At 36.0% G+C, this 20,350-nt stretch overlaps 1 protein-coding gene across 6 annotated transcripts in view; it reads left to right on the top strand.

Annotated features, from left to right (window-relative positions):
* Window positions 1-20,350, top strand: part of LOC131035868 (sterol 3-beta-glucosyltransferase UGT80B1) — a 182,506-nt gene that overhangs the window by 85,877 nt on the left and 76,279 nt on the right. For all 6 annotated transcript variants that reach the window (XM_057967618.2, XM_057967620.2, XM_057967621.2 and 3 more), the window contains one exon: window positions 885-1,055. In XM_057967618.2, coding sequence (XP_057823601.1) covers window positions 885-1,055 — 171 coding nt within the window. The remainder of the gene's footprint in view (window positions 1-884; window positions 1,056-20,350) is intronic.

Consider the following 20,350-nt stretch of genomic DNA (forward strand, 5'->3'; position numbering starts at 1 on the left):
TTAAAAGGAAAAACAAATAAGAATAGCAGGACACGTTGCCTATCATCCTCCCCTTTTTCTTCTTTCCTTTACTTCCTCCTTTGTCCTCATTTGTTCTCCTTCACCAGTAAATGATAGTGGGATAGGGCAAATAGAAGTAAATGATATGTTTTTTTTAACTTTTAGGGGCCTTGTGGGTCCTAAAAAAATGCTTAGATTTAAAAAAAAGAAAAAAGTAAGTGAGTGGTTTTTTTCATTAATTTAAAATTGACAGTCCACTGGGGACATTAAGATGTTCCAGGGAGATGCCCCCATGTTGAGAGAGCATACTTTGGACATCCACAGATTCTGCCAAAAGAAGAGGGGATGGAATGGGGATATTCTGTCCTTGTCTCCCTATCCTCAAAATGTTCCCGGACTTCCCTGGGAGACACTATGTCAAATAAAAGCATTGGGCATCCAGTTATACAATTACCAATTGACTATGCAATTGATCAATTGGGATAGAATATATCAGTGCAAAATAAATTGTGGCATTAAACACAAGTGTTTACACCAAAAGTGCATATCTGACCTAATGGGGGCTTTCTGCTTGGACTTCCATTTTACAATATCTGGATATTATCTCAAATAATCCTGGCAAAACACTTATTTATTGGCTTTGTAGTATATATATATATATATATATATGGCATTATAATTTTGTTTTTGTCAGATCTGCTATGATATTCCTATTTCCATTGCTCAGCTTATTGCTTTCCTCATGTATTAGTCTGCTGTTTTGGTGTGTTACTTTTCGTCCATTCATTTTTTTAATGTTAAAATGGATTAATTAACCTCTGGGTGATCTTCTCTAAAATTTGGGCATTTGTTTCCGAACTGGCGCATATGTATTTTTTGAGCAGACATGGCGAGGAATAAGGGGTTTCTACCTTCAGGGCCATCAGAAATTTCCTTTCAAAGGAAACAGTTGAAAGCTATTGTCAATTCATTACTTCCTGCATGTACTGAACCCGATATTGATTCAGGCGCTCCATTTAGAGCTCAAGCAATTATTGCAAATCCTCCTGCATATGGTGGGCTCTCTCTCTCTCTCTCTCTCTCTCTCTCTCTCTCTTTCTATGGTAGATAAGAGATTTATATCGTGGTCACATTCTTGCGAATCCTCATCCCGAGTATAAGCACGAGTCATGTATAAATATTGTTTCAGCATTTTCAGCATTTTTAGTCATTTTGAAACAAGCGAAAGTTACTTCTTGTTTATAATGCTTCTTCTATGGTAATGTCACATGATTTTTACATGGCATAAATACCAAATATTCGTAGAATACGTAGAACATGATTGGAACACACACTAGTTTTTACGTTGCATCAGATACTCAAAATTCTCTAGTGTGCTGATTTGCACCATTAAATAGTGTAGACTGAAATTAACTGGGTCAGCATTCTGAGCATTGATGCCTGGTATAGCTGTCTCCCAATCAGAATTATCATGTTGAGGCTTTAGTATTGGACCTTCTGGGTACTTACAATAAAGGACCCTTAATCTGCCAGCATAAGGTTCTTGTATATCCTTTGTTTTTCTTTTATCGAAAAATGGAGTTCATACTTTCTTAGCCAATACTTGAAATCATTTATAATTGTTGATTTTCCTTTTTATAACCCATGTACATGATTTGACATTCAAGAAAAGTGGATGCAACTTAGCATACTTTTGACTTGAATTTGAAAATGTGAAATGATAAACCAACAGCCATTAAGGCTACATATTCTCCTTAGATTGAAAATCCTTCAAAGCTACCTTGGTTTTAGAGTTCTTATAATTCCTCCAAAAGCATTTTGTTATCGCAGGCCTATCTTTTTGCCTAGGTAACAAAAGAGTACTTGCAAACACATGAAATTTTTCATGAGTTAATAATTAAATCCTTTTATTGGACCAGAATTATGTAATAAATTTCATGGAAGAATACTTTGCACATCCATAGGAATGGGGCATAAGAGTACCGATTCTTACTCCCTAAGAAAGGACAAACATTTTCTCTAAGTAATTAGAGAATAGAACAAAATCTATGTAAATTCATGCTACAAGATTTATTTCTGGAGCTGATGATGTTCACATTACACCTCACCTTTAAAAAGAATGAAATAATCATCAACTGATTTTCTGACAAAAGCATCGATTATTAGCAGCGCTTTCTATCATAACCGAGTCTGCAATATATATCACAGAACTGTTGGCTATTATAAAGCCCAATCTGACTGGTAAGCATGCAATCTAAAAATTATTAGTTTTCTTCTCTTGTTTGCTACAATGTAAGAAGTAGCACTAGCCATTTGCAATACTAGTTCAAGCTATTAAATACAGGATAAATCAAAGATCTCTTAAGTTTAAAAGCACAAGATGTAGATAGTGCTGTGTAATGCTTCACATCCCACAGTCGTGATTCATCATTGTCCATGGTAAATAACTTGTATTTCAATATCTCAGCAATGCTGAATTTGGGTTTATATTGATTGTACATAGTAAGAAAATCTCTGCAAAGCTTGAATTGCCTTTTATTGAGATACAATCTCTCTGCCTAGAGTCAGTCTTTTTTATGGTTACCTTAATTTTTGGTTGGCAGACTTCGCAGAGCCATGATAGTTATCTCTACATAACTGACCTTATAACTGATTTTCCAAAGAAAGTTGTAAAGTTTGCAACATAGTTTTTATCACAAAGTTTTACAGATTCAACATTATGGACTGTGAAAATGTATTACTCCTTGTGGAGTGTTGAATTAAACATTGTTTTGCTTCCAAGTCGATGTTGTTACATTAATCATTGTTGGCATTAAGTAGTAACATAATGACTTGAGGTTCAGGTTCAGCTGTAGACTATTGTGTTAACAGATAACCATAATTCTTGGCAGTCAAATAGCAAGTCTTATGTCAGGAGAAGGGCACTGTATTGGTGATCTCCATATATTGAGCAAATTGTATCAAATACTATATTATATGGACGATTTGATTATTTTATTTTCCTGGCACTTTTCAATTACTAAAGCTAAATTCTCCTTTCTTTGTTAGTGTTCAATTTATTTGCAGACATTCTAATGCTGTTGCATTTGTTGATATTGGTTATAAGGAAATATTGATCAGGAATACCTATTGACGATGACACTAAGATGATGGCAACATAAATGGGTCAGCCTATTGAAGAAGCAATTGAAATGAACCAAGGGAGGATAATTCCATAAGAGACTTTAGGTATTTGTGGGCCCTGTTTGGACTTGATCCCATTATGAAGAATCCAAAAAACCAGGAACCTTAAGATTTGATCTGAAATAATTTGGCAGTAACAGAATAAATCCACTGATTGTTTGATCATTTACCTTGACCCCTTGTTAGGCACTACCTTGTATTGCAAGATCTTTGTGTTGAATGTGACTGTGAAGTATAGTAACGGCAAATCATATTATCGTACAACAATATAAGAAATGCTGTCATTTTGAGGAAGAAGAAAGATCAGAGAACTAATGTTGAAGCAAAAGGAATTAAATGCCATTTATCTTGAGCAATGGCATGAAAAGGAGACAACTTGGTGAGGGAGTAGTCCAAACAATTTGACAGTCTATCCAATTTTTAAACTTGCATTAAAGAAGGCAAGGGTTGTGGAGGTGGCCTCCTTTAGAAAATCATGGCCATGAGTACAAGACTGTAGTGGAAATTAAAGCTGAATCAAAGGTTGAAGTTGAATTTAAAATGTGATGAACCAAAGCTAGAGCTAAACTAATGAAGTGTTCAATTAGTTTCGGGATACTGTACACCATGTACTATTGTTGAGTGGATGGATATTGCATGACAATTGCCCTGTCTAGAGGAAGGGAACGTTGAGCTGTTCGATCAGTCAAGGTTGCATGCCATAGTCTATGAACTCCATAGAAGATCTAATGGAGTCCTCCCTTTTTGAAGGAAGATTTGAATTCAATGTAGAGTTTATCATTGATTTCTACACAAAAAAATGAGCCACACATGTAACTAATATACTTGGGTTAGAGGATTTGTTGATTGAATTTCTAGAGCTAGTAATGTCAAGGTAGTTTGAAACGCTAGTGGGAGAGAGTAACATACATAGGGGTCCTAAAATAACCAAGACAATGTACAGATCATTGTTGAAGAAAGGGTTGAGCGTAGGGACATGCTATCTAACATTGTAGTACATGTATTGCAACATGGTTTGCAAATGGAGAGACAAGCAAGCGACCTTGTTGTTTTTGCTTCCAAGCTACACTTTGAGAGGTGATTGCTTGGTATATAGTTATACTAATATCCAAACTCTTGATAAGCCACTTGGAAAAAATTGAGGAAGGCATTCAAGAAGAAATTGAGTCTTGAAAGATGACAATTGGATTGTCACAAAGATCTATAATATCCAACAAGTTAAGTTTAAGAATTTACAAGCTCACAACAAGAGGCTCAAAGAACTATTGAGAAGAATCAAGAAGGAAACAATTGATGGTTTGAACTTTGAAGCATAGTTCACAAACTCTGTGAGTAATCTCTAAGTTGCTGAGTACTCTATTTTTTTTGTTGTGTGAGTTTTTATAAGTTAACTTGCGAGTTTTTGCAAACACAAGAAAAACATGGGTTTAATCGCTGACGTGGGTAAAACGTTGGCTAAAATGCATTTTTCACACGTTTTTTTTCTGCTATAAAACCATGCATTTTTATCGTTTGAGATGTCAATTTTTAATTTAGTACATTTTGTAATTGAATTTTGCAAAAACAAATGTTTTTTAAAGAAATTTTAAGTTTTAGTACTTTCTAAGTTGCTGAGTTTTTGTCAAGTCAAAACTTTTGGGCTTGCCAATTACTCTTCGAGTCCAAGTCTGTGAACTATGGTTTGAAGCAATGGTTCATTGAAGGGTTGATAACCCCATTACAAAGGAAGATGAAGGTAGTCCCATATTCATCTTATGAGGATGCATATAAGTATATCCATGCAATAGGTATTGAAAGTGGAATGATATATCCTCACAATTAAAAAGGAGTGAAGATGATTGTTTGGTTGGAGTGGTAGTGAAGCAAGAATTGTTCAAAGCATTTTGGAAGGACATGCTTTAGATGATGAAAGAGATGAAGGAAACTAGAGAGGAAGAGATCTTTGGTGTACCAAATGCAAAACAGGTCATACAAAGGTCAATTGTCTAAAGAGGATGTTTTGCGAAATCTACCTAGTCATGGGCCACATGTTCAAGCATTATTTGTTCAATTTAAAGAATTAGAGTGCCTAAGAACTTTTTGCTCAAGGAGAGCCATCGATGCCTCCTACCATGCAAATAAAGTTGCAAAAGAATAAGGGTGCATCCAATAGGGCCATCAATGTCTTCCATAAGTGCTTCACATAGAGGTTATCAAGATCAAACATATAATAGATGCTAGAGGATAGGTGGAAGTGGAAGTTGGATTTAGTACAATGGTCAAGGTCAACCACTAGTATGGTGCTAGAAGTGTAATAGGTGGGGCCATTTCACAAGGGACTGACCTACTACTCAAAGTAATGTTGGAATTATTTGTTAATGTTGTGGAGCATATTGATTTAATTGTCCAAAAAAGTATTTGTCAATATGATTGCTATGATTGTAGAAGGCCCCACATATTGAGAAGCTATGATTTCTATTTAGGGATTAACTGATGACAATTCATACATTCTGCTGTAATTAAATGGCTGGTTATATATATAATGGTTGGATATATATATACATACATACATGTACATGTACATGTGTGTGTATATATATATATATTTATGTATGTATGTATATGTATATGTATGTATGTAGATAATACACATATATATACATGCATGTATGTATGTATATATATACATACATACATGCATGCATGTATATATATACATACACACATATACATATATATACATACACACATATACATATATATACATACATACATACATACATACAGGTATGTATGTATATATATATATGTGTGTGTGTGTGTGTACATATATGTACGTGTATACATACACATACAATGTATACAATGTATATATGTATACGTATACATATACATATACATATACATATACGTATACATATATAAATGTTCTAACTTCTGGGACTTCAGTAAATGCCTATTTGTGTGGGCTGAAGGGAGTAAACAAGTTAGAAATTCCTCTTCTTTAGTCACATGTACTCGATGATGGTCAGTGCCTATGTTGGTGCCTCATGCCCATGCTGCCTCGGTCTAAATCTGAGAACTAAGATTCATGCCAACACCACCGATTCATAGACCTAGCCTTAATGATGTGTACATTCAACCCATACAACCTTGTGCTAGGCAACACAAGGGCTGCATGATTTGTATGATGAACCCAACTCGCCAACAAATAAACTTGCACCTCTTTATTCCTTACCTTTCTCACAACTTCTCAAGCTAGTGGTTTAGTGTTTAAAAGATTTCTCCAATTCATTATCAATAAAGTCTTCAATACAAAGGAAGTTGACTCCTTTTGCTAGTGCCCAACATTATGCAAAGTATCCAAATTCTGTTGCCGTTTTCCAAAATTCTTCCACATCACCTATCATCATTTGTGCTTCAATCTTCATGACTCCACAAGGTCTAGCAGCCAGGACATAGCCCACAAATTCCTTTTTGAAATCTCCCACAACTTTAATCTTAGTAGATCAACTCCTAGAAATCTTTGTGGCAAACTTGGATTGACAATATGTTAGATTTGTCTCCTTATTAACTCTTCCAAACCATATTACTGCCATACTTTGTGAAGTTTAAATGGTACGACAGGGATAGGAAGATTGGCACAACTGGGAATTATTCTTAGTATAAACAAAAAATATGATTTTTAAATCACATTTCCCACAACACACACTACACAATATTGTGATCTTTCCTACACTCACTCACTCACATAGCACCAAGTAATTTATTTTTCTTGCAAATATTGTATAAATTAAAACCCACAAACTTAGCAATCTTGGAAACTTGAAATGATAAATTGATTTCTCTGATTCCTACAAACTTCAAATCATGCATGATATTTGAATGATCCACCTGCAACTCTTTTCCGTGCAAACTAAAACCCTGAATGGATTCCACCATATTGGCTAGGGAGGATCTTTCACGACCAAATTTGATCTTCGTCATAGGGTTTTTATCCTAGATTTTGCTTGAACAATCCTGTTCAATCTCCACAACTATGGTTTACAAAAAATATCAAATAACCAGAATGAATCAAATGAGGCCCTTCAACCCTTTTTTATAATTTTCTAGGGGAACTTTCCGGAAATTATAAATTAATCACTTTATAGTTAAATAAACCTTTTTGCTCCATAAAGTGATTTTATTTCATATTTAACATTTTGACATTTTACTCACTTCAAAATCCACCTAATAAATAATTCTTTAAGTCATCTTTTAATTTATATTTTTTTGACAACTTACAATTAATTATTTCCCGCACAACCAACTAAAAGTACAAAAAAGGCAAAATTATTCCAGAATTGAAATTTGAAGGTGCCAATATACTCAGATCTCACTGGAGATCCGATTTACTAAAAATATACACTTTCCAAAAACAACATTTTCCTCTAGGATATTTGGGATGCACCCTACATGTTGGAATTGCTCTTAGAAAGCATTACGAACTCAATAAAATCCCCAAAGCTCAACACCAATAACTAAATTCCATTCTGACAAGGTTAGCGCTCACTTAGAAAGACAGAGCTAACTATGATGCTGGTGTGACTAAAAATGGGTGACATTATAATCTTTTCTCCTCAAAGATTGCTTGTCCTCAAGTATGCCAAATCATACATTGATCTCGAATTGAGCCCAATGTGACCATAGGATCCCAAATCCATCTCAGGAAGATCTCACTGTATTGTCGTTGCACCACTTTGGTTAAAATTGGAATACCATTGTGCCAAGTCTGCACTCGCATTTCTTGTAATCCAAATAAATAGTCCTCATAAACCAAATTGGAATACTTATAAGGACCGAATTCTGTAACATAGAAGATCTCATGCCAAAGTGTCTCAGTATAGTCAACATCCACAATCCCATTGTTTAAAATGATCCTGGGCAACAGGAAATTTAATTTTTTTAAACAAGAAAGCATGGTTGTTAGCATATCTCATTATGGTGCCCTAGAAATGATGCACATTAGTACTTGTCAAGTAGGTGATACAAATGATGACAACAGTGTTAAATCTGAAAACTAGGTTCATAACTATCCAGGAAATGCTTCTGTTGCCATAAACTGAAAGTACCTCATTATCACTCAATCTCCAAGTGCTAAAAATGTAGTCCGAGCACACCAATTCACACAATCAAGAACAAACATCAATTTAGTATCTGAAAATACATAGACCCGCGCAACATGAAATGATTTTGATGACCACTATTCACCAATGTCCTGTCAGAAATAACTAAACCATGTTTGAAGAATCAGCATTGTATTGTTGGGACCATAGCTGCAATGATGAAAAACTCTTGTATGTATAGGAGATGTGAGCATGGAAATGATTGAAATGACTTCTCCCATGACTAGATTACCTCTACCATTCAACTCCAACTGAAAAATACTCCACCCCTTGGCTGTGATTATTTGCCAATCCATGTGTATGCAAGTAACAAAAATCAAATGTTGAATGTTTGGAAGGTGGACAACAGCTCCAAATCTGAAATATTGTTCAATGACCCTCCATAGAATATTAATTTTTTGATTTGATTATGCAGATCAAATTCACTAGGCCTTTGATCAAAATCAGCTTCACACAATAGATTTTCTGATTTTTCGTCAAGAACATGATTCTTAAACTGAGACATCTCTTTGACATCCTCTTTGCATATTTCATGTTCTGAGATTAGGACAACACTGTGCTCAAAAGGAAATTCATCATAAGCTTGCTCTTTGTCATACTTTGGTGTCAAAACTCTTGTATCCCATGGACTTATGAGCTGATGGCTTTGATATGAAAAAGTATGCTTATTGTGTTCCCCATGAATGGTTGTTTCTTTAAACAAATCACTTTCCAAATCAAAGATGTTGAAGCTATCATGAACACTTTTCTCCATAGGTTCTATTTGGATGTCAAATTGATAGTTGTTTGGCATTGGAGACTTTTTCTGAACATCCGAACTATCATTAGTATAAGCTGATTTGAAAAATTTCATACCCAACTTCATCATGCTCCTTTTCTGAAAATGCATTGGTGATTCCAACAATTTAATCATTTGCATTAATTCCACAGGTGTTATTGTAATGTCCCCATCCATGACAATTCAACCCTAATATTTCACATGGTGTCAGCGAAGCATTTCAATTTTGTGAAGTCTCTAGGAGAGACAAAATTGCAAAAGTATATTGAAAGACCATTATTATAAACAATTCAAGTATGATGCTCAGTATGGACCATCATGTTAATATTGGGGAAGTATGCCAAAGAGGTGAATGATTTATCACAATCATACTCTTATATGTATCCTTCTTATATATAAGCTATTCTCCATCCTCATAATGAAGGAATGCAGACTCTAAGAACATAGAAAATGCCTAACTAAAAGAGTCGTTGTAAAATGGATAGCAAACATGGATCAGTTGTTGCCAACTAGAAGATTATGTGAAATCAATTTTGAATATGGTTGTATCATGTAGTATTGCTAGTTCTGGCTTACCATCAAGTGTAAAGAAAGCAAATGAATTAAAGAACAATTGTCACCTAGAATAAAGACAACTTGTATATATGTTGTGCACAACGTAAACACATTGCACTCAGAGGTAAATCATCAACCATTCAAACTACAGGAACTCAAACCCGAGGCTTTTGCTATATTTCAGATATGGCTGATGGTTTGATTCATCTCATGGAAGGAAAACATACTGGACCCATCAACATTGGAAATCCTGAAGATATAATAAGCAGCAATCCTATATGAGACAAAGACATTGATCGCTTAAGATATGTGTAATTGCTTGGTATTATAAGGAAGCAATTAAAGAGGAGTAACCATAAATCATAATCAAAAGGCAGCGCTGGAGATATGCATCAGCGATTATCTAAAGAGACATTAATATTAATCATGAAGGACAGCGATTAGAACAAATGACAATTAATTATGGAAATATGCAATTTGATTAATGAAGTCAGTTTGTAGGGAAAGACATGTCTCTTGAACATTCAAAGGATGCAACTATTTGGTTTGCGAGTTATATAATAAGGATCGACCCATCCAAAAGGAATCATTGAATGTTGTTTTTGTTTATTACTTGTATCCTATTTGGATCTGCTCAGTTGAGCATTCTTGCCTCTTTGCAAATCGGGTTGCACATAGCTAAAGTACGAAATCAGGAAGAGCACCACTCTTGTTGCAAGCACATAACTTTATATCTGGAACAGCGGCGTATCACTGTAGAGTGATACTAATATCTACAATCTGCATATTCATATTGGTGGATCAGACATAGCAGTCTTATAGTTTTAAAGCTATCTTCATAGGGAGAACCATTGCACAATTAACATCAGCATTTCAGGAAGAGCATATATATATATATATATATATATATATATATAAGATTGGAATATCCTAACTTTGCATGATCCTTAAGATCGTATCAGATACAGCATTATTTTGTTATCCGATCTTTATCCTTCATCAATATAGGTGAAAGGGAAAGTTTATCAGCATATTGTTGCACCAAGTGCAATATATATCTATAAGATCAACTCACTTGGCATACATCTAATTGTATAATCAGAGACAGCAGTGGTATTGATATCAGTTATTGTTCTTGAAATAACTTTATCATTGTTTATATTCTTTTAATTATAAATTTTTAAGTGGTATCATACATTACAATTCATATCAAGAAGAGAGAATTCAAGGTAGTTGTCCCAATATCCCAAGATATCCTAAAAGGGGACATTACAAGTGGTATCAGAGCTTATAATCCTGCCAGCCTGTGAGAACAACATTCAAGATGAGCAGAAGATGAAGATCATTGAAGATTTATACAAACTATGACACAATATAGCGACACTCAAGAAAAATTAAATCAATTGTTGAGTAAGATAACACCAGCATACAATAATGACAACAAAGGTTACAGTAGAAATCAATTCATAAAACTCCAACTAAACATATGCCTAAAACAAACTCAAGATCAATAACACCAACATTTCCATCTAAAGAGGGACACCGAGAAAGCAATGAACCACCAATGAGGGATATATATATATATATATATATATATATATATATAAGATTGGAATTGATAGTCCTCAAAATGACTGTGCAAAAATGTTTCATGCCTTAGTGAAAATTTTGGTCATTTTGAGTGTTTAATGTTCTCTGTTCTTGCCCTCATGCTTAGGGTTTAGGGTTTTATGTATTTTGATTAAGTCTTGGTTAAAACCCCTAAACCTGTTCTAATTTTGCGTTACCTTTTTTCACTTTAGTTTGAGGGTTGTAGTAATGTTGGCAGGGCCATTTTATTCCCTAGGCATTAATTTGTTCGACGGTCCCTTATATTTTCCTAAGTTTGTGTTTTAATTTTCCCTAGGTGGGTCCCCTTTTAATTTTTCATCGGGCGCATGAATTTTCCTAAAGTCCAACATTAATATTTCTGCCTGTGTCTTTGTTTAACGATCGAGCTACTAAAAGTTCCTAATATCTGCACGTGTTTTGATGGACCGAGATCTTTCACTCTTGGTCAAGAAGATGCTCGGTCATTAATTGCTAAAGAAGGCGGACACCGTGGCCAGGAGATAAAACTTGAACTGATATAATGGTTCTCGCAACCCTGCTGTCGAAGATGCTCGGAGGTTATGGATCGTGGCATCACAAGATGATGCCACGTGTCCAAGGCGGGCCGAGATAAGCCAAAAGGTGGGGGGACGTTGACCGAGGTGAGGTGGAAGGTGAGTTGGAGAGGCTGCATCATACCTTTGACGGGCCCGCTTGCCTCATGTGATGGTCAATGTTAGATGGACCACTGTTGTTCCTGCAATTTGCCAGCAAGGAATTAATCAACAATGGAGATTCAAACTTAATTCAAATGCAGTTTCGAGCTGTTTCTTCACTCGTGCGATCAGTAATGGCAGATGAAACGGTGACGCTTCACTCCAGAACAGAAATAAAAGCATTTTCAGAGCCATTTCTGACTTACAACGCGATTCAAAGGTGATCAGAAGGTGATTCTTGAGCAGAAGAAGATCGATATGAGTTCTTGCAGTGCATAATTGGGTTTCATTTGGTGTGTACGAAGTTGTAAGTTGCTAAATCCTTCTTCTGTGTTTTCAGAGCTGTTGAAAGTGCGGATTGTATGGAATTATAGTGAAAAGGTTGTGAATTGCTCTAGGGTTTTTGAAATTTGGTAAAAAGGGGTGAGAATTCGCACATGCTGTGTTGAATTTGATAGTCTCGTGTTAAGCCCTAATTTCTATTTTCCTTTTGTGGGTAATTGTAAGAAGCCCTAGTCAAATAGGATGGCTCCCCTGCGAAACCACTCAGGACAGATAGAGTATCTAAAGAGAAATCTATTTGATGATTTTCTTGATCAATTGAAGCCCTCGACAAATGATAAATATCAGGGGCAGAGACTTGTACGAGGCAAAACCCTAGGAGAAGGATTAACTGATAAGGCATATAACATCGCGGATGCTAGGGTGCCAATGACTGGTGTGGAATTGTTTAAGTTGTGGTATGGACAGAGAAATTTGCAATCCCCATTTTCAAGTGCCTGGCAATATGACTTGGGCAAGTTAGTGGTGCCCAATGTATTCATGGATGTCAACCTCCTCAAAGTTGTTGCAAACAGATATGACCCCGTTTCTAGAGTTATAAGGGGAAATGAGGGAGAAATTTTGTTGACAATCAGGAGGAGGAATTTCAAGAGATTTTTGATTTGTATGAACCTTCTGCTACCTTGGTTCAGATAGATTTGAATGAATTAAAGGCAAAATATTACAGAATGAAGGGTTTTATTAGAGCTAGCCTCCTTCCATCTCATTTGACAAAAGTAGGAGATACAACTTATCATATTAGCCCTAATTCAGAAGAGCCCTTTTCCTATTGGTGCTTTTGCCAAATATTTGAAGGCCACTTTCTTTTCTCTGTGCTAGATTTTAGGGTTCAACCCTATTATAGTCATGCCACCTGATTTTATGTATATGGCTATACAAATTTAGCATCTAGATTTTACAGTGGTTTTTTACTTTGCCCCGTACCTTGAAGAGAAGATTCATGAGGGGTAGTAAGATATTAAGAATGGTGTATTTAGCACTCATTTCTATTGGTATTCATTGTTAATGCACATGTTTTTATATAGAAATGCAGATTATTTTGAGGGTACCATGAATCTCAAGAGAATAGTTGACAATATTGAGGTGCCGGTGCAGCTTTGGAGTATGGACATGTCTTGGGATAGGAAGGAAGGAAGTTTTGTCAGGTTTGATAATAGTTTTGCTTCTAGATTGAGGCAGAGGTTAACAATGAATCCACCAAGGATTCCCACACAACTGCATGATTTTGTAAGACCAAAGGAAAGGCTGCCACTTTTTAAAATTGAGCACGGGGGGACATTATCCCTTATCCTGTTAATACAATTATCAGAGTTTATGGTTTCCCTGGCCAGCCACATGTATTACCTTTTAATGTTCCTTTGAGGTTAGGTTTTGCTGAAGTATTGTGACAAATAGGTTGTATACATGATAAGGAGTTGAAGGGTAGAGGCAAAGGGACTATTTTCCCTGATTATTCTGTCATCCCATACTTTGTGATTATAAAAGGGGGATATGTGCATTTTGACAAGCTTTTTGCACCATATCATTTAGGGGTTAGCACAGTTAGACATAGTGACCCGGAGGGGTTTTACAATGTTTTCAGGACAAGAATAAAGAAAGCCTATTGCCCCATGAGCACAATTTCTCAGAGGATATAATAAGAAATGAATTTGATATCATGACTCAAGATTGGAGGAAGGAGAAATGGATAGCTTTTAGGAAGCTATGGGCTATAGTACAGAAAATGGATCCCAGTTATGATCTAGTAAAAAACTTCACTCCATTTTGTGCCAAAGTAGATTTTGTCATGAACAATTTTGATGAACTAATTCTTGCATTAAAGCAAAAGAGAACCAGACTTGAGGAAGTTCATGGCCGACAAGTTGAGAGAAGAAATGTGCAGCGGCCTACACCCATCACACTGAAAGAAGTAGCTATGATTCATCAGATGAGAATGAAACATCCGGGTTCACCTCCTCCTCCACCTCACAGAACAGATGGGCTAATAGAAGGTAGACCTAGCTATGTGCCTCCTCCAAAGGGTGGTGTTGTAATAAAAAGGGTAAGAGAAGAAACAAGTAGTGAAGAGGAGAGTAGCAGTGATAGTGGAAGGTTGGTGAGAACAAAAGGAAAGAAGACAATGAAGATAAAGACACCCCCAAAAACACAAGTAAAACCTTTTAAAGGGGTCAAAATCATTGATCTTGAAGAATTAGACAAAAGTCCTTCACCACCTCATGTGCCTTTTTCACCTCCAAGGCAGGTTGAAGAACAAAGAGAGGAGCAGCACATGGAAGAACAACAGGAGGAAAATACCATTGTAGTGACAAATGCAGAGATGCATGTTGGTATTCCTCTTGTGCCACCCACTTTAGAATTGAACCTCACTCCTTTGGATATTCAGGGTAGAGAGCCTTTAGAGATGCCAGGAAGGAGGCATGTGATAGATTTCTTGAAGATGAAGCCTTTGTAAGAAGTCCGACCTTCCTGCAATTTGTATGGAAAATGAAGATAGAAGAATACAAGAGGAGAAGCGCTGAGAGAAAGGCATAAAGGCCAGACATATCTGATCAGGAAAATCAGGAGAAGGTCAAAAATGAAATGATGGAAGAATTTAAAGGAATTACTGTAGATGAAGGCAGGATGATTATAAATCAGACCGGAGTCTTAATTTTGCCAGAGTGGGATATAGTTGATGCAGTGGCTTTTGATGCAATCAGAAAATCAAAAGATCAACAATTCAGTTTAGAGGAAGAAGCAAGGTTGGCACTAAAAGGGTCAGAATTTGTAGATGATTATGCAACCTTGGCAATGTGGGCACTAGAACAGGGGCCTAGGAGGCCTAATATCGGTGATATAAATCCAAACTTGAGGGGAAGCCTTATTATAAAAGAGCCTCTGATAGATCAAATGTTGAGGCCTCAAAGTTGGTTGTTGATGTGGCCAAATTGGCCCATGAAACTTCAAAGAGGGAGGCTAAAGAAAAAGAGGAGCTAATGAAGAAGTTTGGAAAGCTTTTCAATGATTATAATGCAGTTCAACAGAGGTGTGTGGAGCTGCAAACTAAGGTTCAACTTCTTGAGCAGAGACAAATAGGAGCATCTTCTTCAGCTCCTACAATTGCATCAGTCCCATCAACATCTAGGTCTCCACCTGTCTCACATGTAGATGCAGCAGTTCAATTCGACAATGATACTGATGTTCCAAGCACACCATTAGTGCCATATGTCGATGAAGAGCCTAAACCCACTAGATCAACTGACCCAACAAGAGCCCAAATTTTGGAGAAAGTAAATGAGCTGGAAAATAAGCTAAAGGAGTCAAAGGATCAGTTTGCTTTTAAGCAGAGAGAGATAGTTAGCTCAGTGCTAACTCATTTGAACGAGAAGGTGGACAGTAGATTAAATAGCATTCATTCTTTATTGTTTAATGCTATTCAAAGTTTTGATAGAGATAAGGAAGTGGCAATCCATTTGTTTAAAAAATGGTTACAAAGGGGAAATGAACTCAGAATAATGTCAATGGCTTCCAAATACCATGCTGAGAGGCCATCCACACTTCAACCAACCTATTTGTTAGTAAAATCAATGCAGGAAGCTCAGATGCTGCCAAAAAATATAGAAAGGAAGATAAGGGAGTTGATGAGAAGCTTCATTGAGTTGAATGAAACACTTCTGCCAGGTATTGAAGATGAGAGTGGGGCAATTAAGCCTTTACAATTTGGAAAGAAGAGGCGGAAAGAGTCATCAACACTCAAGTGGGTTTGATTTGTGAGGAGCTAGATACTGGCATGCTGGAGGATAGCATGGACAAAATAATATGTACAAGAACATTCTTTGAATCTTTTGAAAGAGGCAAATAAAGTGGCAGTTAAGTATACTCCATACAGAGCAAAAGCTGATGAGATTAGGAATTTCAAATGGCCATCAGATGAAGAATATGGCGAATGGAGTAATACTTACTTAAAGGAGGAATAAGGATTGCAAATAGTTAGTTAGCTAACTATTTGTTGTGACAGTTTGGCAGATGGTTTTGTCTTCTTGCAGCAGTTACCTTTTTGAACATGAGCAACAACAAGGTGGGCCCATATCAGATCTTCATTGGCAACAACAAAAGGGATAAAGCACTCGGAATGTCTTTTTGAAGCAGTTAGAGATTTTGGTCTTGGTTGTGACATTCCTTAAGGGGAATATTTTGTAACAGAATTATGGGTAACCGGTCATTTTTGAGTGACAGGTGTCTCCTCTGGCCGGTAGCTTGTTTGCTCCCTTATTTTCTATAAAAGGGAATTCAAGGCCAAGAGACAGGGTTCTGAAATTGATTTTTGTACTTAGTTTTTCTAAAATTTGGAGTCATGGGTTCCTGTAGCTGGTTTTAGGTGAAAATGAGCAAATTGTAAAGATTTTGCAGAGCAATAGATAACAGTCTTGTGTCTAGTTTTTCAGGTTCTTGAAGGAGTTATATGTAAATTGTTTTATGACAGAAATAGCAAATTTATTCAAATAGAAATACAATTCTGATCTATTTCTCTCCATTGTACAATCCTCTCATCTTTTGAATAAAATATAATCAAGGATTTCTTTCATTCAGTGCATTGTTGTGATGTATGTAGTTTTTGTTTATGCTTTGATCTAAGGGATCAATTAAATGCTAAAACAAAATTGCAGAGTGATAGGGCTTGTTCAGGGATTTGATAAGTAGTCTAGGTTGGGATCGAGATAAGAAATATTGTAAGGCAGTATTATCCTAGATCTGAATGCTATTAGATAAATTCTGTTATAATTCTTTTATGTCTTTTGAACTCAAGCGCCCAATGGAGTAAGGCATTGGTCCTAGCTTGTCTTAAGTTTTTACAGTCTATTTTATGTTCCATTCATCTGTATTTGTTGCAAACTGTTGATTATCAGAATATATTTCAGTTTCTGTATGATTATTTCATGTTTTATCCATCTCATGCTCCAATAGGTTGAGGATCACTGAAGAATTCACCATTCTTGAGCATTCTCTTTCTTTGTTGAGCCTTTATATGAGATTATCTGCTTAGTTTTGGTGTAATTTGTGAGTATGGTGCAAAGATTATAGATTCACCAAGGGATTACCCTCCCTAGTCTTGTAGAGCCCAAAGTGTAGAAGGATTTGCAGAATCCTTGTCATAGGTGGTCCAAGTCCTTGAAGATATTAGTAGTTGGAGTTGGCTTCTCCATAGATAATCTGAAGAATCGACTTGGTTTCTGCCCTTTTGCAGTGTAAACCCCATTTGGGGAACCAATCTTAGCATTATTTTGTTATCCAATATTTATCGTTCATCAATATAGGTGAAAGGGAAAGTTTATCAGCATATTGTTGCACCAAGTGCAATATATATCTATAAGATCAAATCACCTAGCATACATCTAATTGTATAATCAGAGACAGCAGTGGTATTGATATCAGTTATTATTCTTGAAATAACATTATCATTGTTTATATTCTTTTAATTATAAAGTTTTAAGTGGTATCATACATTGCAATTCATATCAAAAAGAGAGAATTCAAGGCAGTTGTTTCAATATCCCAAGATATCCTAAAAGGGGACATTACAAGTGGTATCAGATGTTATAATCCTGCTAGCCTGTGAGAAGAACATTCCAGATGAGCAGAAGATGAAGATCATTGAAGATTGATACAAACTATGACACAATATAGCAGCACTCAAGAAAAATTAAATCAATTGTTGATTAAGCTAACACCAGCATACAATAATGACAACAAAGGAGACAGTAGAAATCAATTCATAAAACTCCAACTAAACATATGCCTACAACAAACTCAAGATCAATAACACCAACATTTCCATCTAAAGAGGAACACCGAGAAAGCAATGAACCACCAATGAGGGATCTACATGAACAAATCTGACAAGATTGGGTGAAAGTGGATTGCATCATGATATGTCCCTAGAAGATTATATAGAGCTTAGGGTGAAGTATTCACCTATAAAGGACAACAAACTCATCACTTACACCTATGTGGGGAAAGTGGAAAGCATGAATACTCTAAAGAACAAAAGAGGAATGATTGCAATTCAAAAATGGCATCAAGAGTTTCACAAGCAGTATCATTAAAAGCTTTGAGGGTCATTACACCAAGGGAAGAAAGTGTAGGAAGTTGGACAGCTGCAAGTTCTAAAACCCTAGAAGAGGCTAAAGCAATAGATGATCATCAAGCATCACAAGGAACAGTTGATTCTTCATGTAACTCCTCTATTACAAATAAAATGAATGCTTGGACTCCTGAAGATCATAAGGTTACACTTACTCCATCTCAAAGATCATGTGCTGAGGATAACCTGTCCTATGAATTCAAAAGGCAAAAAGACGTTCATGACACTTTCCTATGACCTAATGAGTACATGGCATCTGCTACCAAGTCAAAATATATAGAAGAGACCTCACCAACAAGAAGACAAGGCATGGCAACTAAGTACTTCATGGAACATGGTGACAACGAAGGAGAGGATGCTGACTTGAAAGGCTGTCCGAAGATTTTAGGTAAAGGAAGGTTGGAAGAAGATAAGTTTAGAAGAAAAGACAATCTTTGACTTATTTGTAATCCTTTGTTTGAAGTTCTCTTTGAATTGAATGAAGAGGATTATCTGATGCCACAAAAGGGTGAAGATGAAAACAAATTTTGGGATCTTGGTACATCTTTAATCAAGAAAGCATTGAGACGCATTTGGAACAATATGACAAGCCCTAACAATGCCATCCCTAAACGCTGTCCACTCAATCTACCAAAGGATGAAGTGCAGCAAAGGATTCCTTCTTTAGAGCCAAGATCGAGAAGTGAATGTTTGAGTTTGATAGCAAAAGGAAATTACATTCCCTTCTTACATCTTATGCAAAATAGTTATTACTCCCATTATATTCCGATTGAGGTGACAGCAAGGGAAGGACAATTGAACATTGTAACATCTCCAAGTTCAGAAAGGGCAATGATTTAGATTTCTACCTCCATCACAAGGGACAGTAACGTCTACCAACTTTTTTAAGTCATTCATGATTACAAGAGGTTGGAACAATGGTGATTTTTCTCTTGAATTCTTGAGGAAAGGTGTTAAGAGTTTGACTCTATGGTTGAACCAGATCTATTCATTATTCAAGAATAAGATATAAGATCCATCATGACATACATTTCAGGAGGATAGACAATGAACACTCCCTAAAACTTCCGAAGTGACAATTATAGTTGGGGCACAAGAATCAGATTATGGCGCAGAGTGGCACAGCGGCAACGTGATGGTACATTCATAAGGACAATTTGGAATCCGGGGATTATCTGGATAAACAAACATCGTGGCAATCGATTGTTTCATAGTATGATAAGGATTGATGCACTTGGTGAATTCAGTGTTGCATATTCAATGCTGTTTGTTAATTAAGGAGATGAATACTCCTTAAATAGAAAATTACAAGACGATCTTTCCATAACAGAATTGATCGAGAATAGAAACACGAAAGGAAACATACTAAAAAGAATCTAACTACGAAAGGGAAAGATCCTAACTGATTGACCATCATAGAAACACTACAAAATTACTTTAATTGATATCTAATCCTAAAATTTATGTCTCTTCAAATTATATGAAGATATAAAAATAGAGAGAAGTGTGTATTGAATGTGTGCTTTTATATATTTCTTCATAACTGCAGTGCTCACACGAGCCAATAGACAACTGAGTGAGAGGAGGGTGAGGACCCATTTGATTGCAAGGTGGAGGACACATACGCATAAAGCTAATATTCAGATACAGCACCGAGAATTACAGGAGTATAAAGATATAATCAGACACGGCTATCCGAGTGAGGCATAGCCTCTCATATATTGAACGCATGATCATAGTGTCTTATTCAGAAACAGAAGTTGCTTTCTCTTGTCAATATTTCATATCCAATCAATAATAATATCAGACTCCATTATTTCCAATAGAACTTCAGACCTCATACCAGAAGCATAACATCATTATTAATTTCATTTTCTCTTCTTCTATATATATATATGTGATCAACAATCAAAACTATTGT

Source organism: Cryptomeria japonica, chromosome 8 (genome assembly GCF_030272615.1).
Source record: "Cryptomeria japonica chromosome 8, Sugi_1.0, whole genome shotgun sequence".
NCBI classification, from domain to species: domain Eukaryota; kingdom Viridiplantae; phylum Streptophyta; class Pinopsida; order Cupressales; family Cupressaceae; genus Cryptomeria; species Cryptomeria japonica.